General features: G+C 33.7%; 1 protein-coding gene across 1 annotated transcript; it reads right to left on the bottom strand.

The window, feature by feature from the left end:
* Positions 1 to 834: 834 nt before the first annotated feature.
* On the bottom strand, positions 835 to 2,063 carry LOC111906685 (protein EXORDIUM-like 2). The gene has a single exon (XM_023902459.2). It carries the CDS (start codon positions 1,916 to 1,918, stop codon positions 992 to 994), a length of 927 nt encoding a protein of 308 aa, XP_023758227.1. The 5' UTR covers positions 1,919 to 2,063; the 3' UTR covers positions 835 to 991.
* Between the last annotated feature and the right edge of the window lie 580 nt (positions 2,064 to 2,643).

Genomic DNA, 2,643 nt, shown 5'->3' with positions numbered 1-2,643 from the left:
ATATATATATATATATATATATATATATATATATATATATATATATATATATATATATATAAAAGTATGATTCTTTTTTTATTGAATTTTGGTCATTATTAATTGGATTGAAATAAGGAATTTAGTCAAAAAAAAAAAAAAAAAAAAAAAAAAAAAAAAAAAAAAAAACTATACTTATATGTAGAAAAACTTTTATATTATTATTTCTATGTTAGAAAAACTTTTATATTAATTGTTATCATTCGTAAAAGACCAAAATACAGATTTTTCAGAGAAATCGACGACTACAAATTTGATCTTTGCTAACATTTTTTTTAATACGACAATGATGTTATTTATGATAAAAACGATTAGTTAATGATGGAAAGTCTATCGTATTATTCCATATGAAGAACATAATCGAACAAAAGTAATCGAAATAAATATAGATTTTAATATGTTTTCGAATACAATCAATAATATATATAATTTAGTTTTATCTAAAACATAAATAATAATATAAAATTTGTTCTTGAACATAAAAATAATAGGAACTATTAGGTTGTAAGGATTTATACAAAAGCAATTGATATAAAGCGATAAGAACCTTAGTTTGTAATGACAATAAAATTACGCGTACGGTGTTTTTGTTTATTCATATTAAGAATAATTTTAAGTTTTGACGATCATATCCTTTCTTTTAAATAAAATGCCAACGTATATTTTTTTTAATAAAACTTGACCTGAAAAGATATAATTATTTTCAGCGTACTATTAAATCCTTTTATCACAAGCATAATGTAAATACTGTATTTTTAAAATATAATCTGAAAAAAATATATTGCAATCTCGAAATGAAAGTAAAAATGAAACCATAAATACACAATACACCGTTTTTTTACATTTTTTCACTCCACGTACTTTATCAACCAAATAAATCAAATATATATTTAAATTTTAAATGACAGGTCATATTATGACACGTCATCCTCGTAGTTATCCAATTCTTATCTCACACGAGTGTTTTACACGTGGAAGTCTTAGGGTCCCACATAGCCGGCAACAAATACTTCCTCTTGTTCACGCCTTGCGCATTATAGCTAGCTTTCGTCTTTTTATCCGTTAAAACTGTTCCCGGGTACCCGGGAAAAGCACCCGACCCGAATATACCAGTACAAGCAGTAACCGCCTCCAATGGAGCAGTAGCCGGACCCTGGAAGTACCCGCCGTCAAACGGATTCGTCACCGTCCCCGCTAGAACCGCCGCCAGGTTGATTATCATGCCGTCGACGCCAACGTCGCCGTTGGGCGCCACCAACGATGGCATTTTTGGGCCAAACATCGGCTGAGCAAAAGGCCAGGCACATTGACCCGGACACTGAGTTGCCGAGTTACCCACCCACCCGTATGCGAAATTATGTCCTTTGTTCACCCGAGTAGTCCCGTGAGTCCCGCAGCGGTTCATGCAGAACCCCGCCACTCCGACGTCGGCCGCCGTGAGCACCAGGCTGATGACGTTAAAGCCTTTAGCTTTAGAAGCCAAAGAAATGAGATTGGATTCTTTAAGCAATTTCCCAAGGGAGTATTTTTCATCAACGAGTTGTTTCCCGACGTGTATGCTCCTTTTCCCGCCTTTGTATCTACGGGTGGTCTGCCACCATGAAGCGGCGGAAGGAGGTGGCGGGAGGTGGTTGTTGAGAGATTTGAGAAAGTCGATGATGATGGACTTCTGTGCGGGTGAAAATTTGCCGTACCAGAGGAGGTTAACGGTGATGTTGCCGTAGAGGACGGAGCCTTTGTGGTAAGTGAGGACTGTGGGTGGTGTTTGGACGACGGCGAGACGGCGGGGGATGGTGGCGGAGGATGGGTTGATTAGGGTTGAGATGATTATGAGAAACGAGGCTAAGAATGTGAAATTTGAAAGCAAAGTTGAAGCCATGGTGGTTGTTTTTGAATGAGAGAAAGGTATGAGAGGGAGTATTTATATTCATTATAATAGAAGGGATGTTTGTATTTTGTAAGTGGGACGCATGTTGAGAAAGAGGTATCCGCGTTGTTTTTAAGTTCTAACGCTTAGTTGATTAAATGTACACGGGAGGTTTTAGGGGATACATTTACTCTAGCTGCCTCTAGCTATGATGGAGTGTATTCTGTTTGATATTTATTTATTGCAATATTCAAATCGTTGATAGTTTAATTTTTGTTATTTAATTGGTTTAAAATTTTTTTGAACGATAAAATTAGGGTGTTTGGAAATCCAATCAAATTACTCAATATCTTTTTTGGTTTTTAAAATATAAATTTAAATAGTGGAAATTAAATTAAAATCCAAACTAAACAAATTACAATTCAACAGGCGGCTCAAGGTCTTAGACATTTAGAAAAAAAATACATAGATAACTTGAAATTAGTAAATTCATAAAATAAAGACACAATTTAATAAAGGGTCTTTTATGGTTAGTTAAAAATTACCACTTTGGTTCAAAAAAGTTTGGTCTAGCATCAGAGGCCTAAACTTTTTATTTTGTTGCGATTTTGATCCAATATGTTTTGAACTCCCTTATTAATTTCTTTTTCTATTTCTTTTATAATTTTATTGTATTTCTTATTTAAAATTAAATAAAAAAATATACAAGTCCATCCTACTCCACCCATATGCCTCTT

Source organism: Lactuca sativa, chromosome 9, assembly GCF_002870075.4.
Source record: "Lactuca sativa cultivar Salinas chromosome 9, Lsat_Salinas_v11, whole genome shotgun sequence".
NCBI classification, from domain to species: Eukaryota; Viridiplantae; Streptophyta; class Magnoliopsida; order Asterales; family Asteraceae; genus Lactuca; species Lactuca sativa.
The sequence above is the reverse complement of the archived record's forward strand: the minus strand, read 5'-3'. Positions and strand labels throughout refer to the sequence as shown.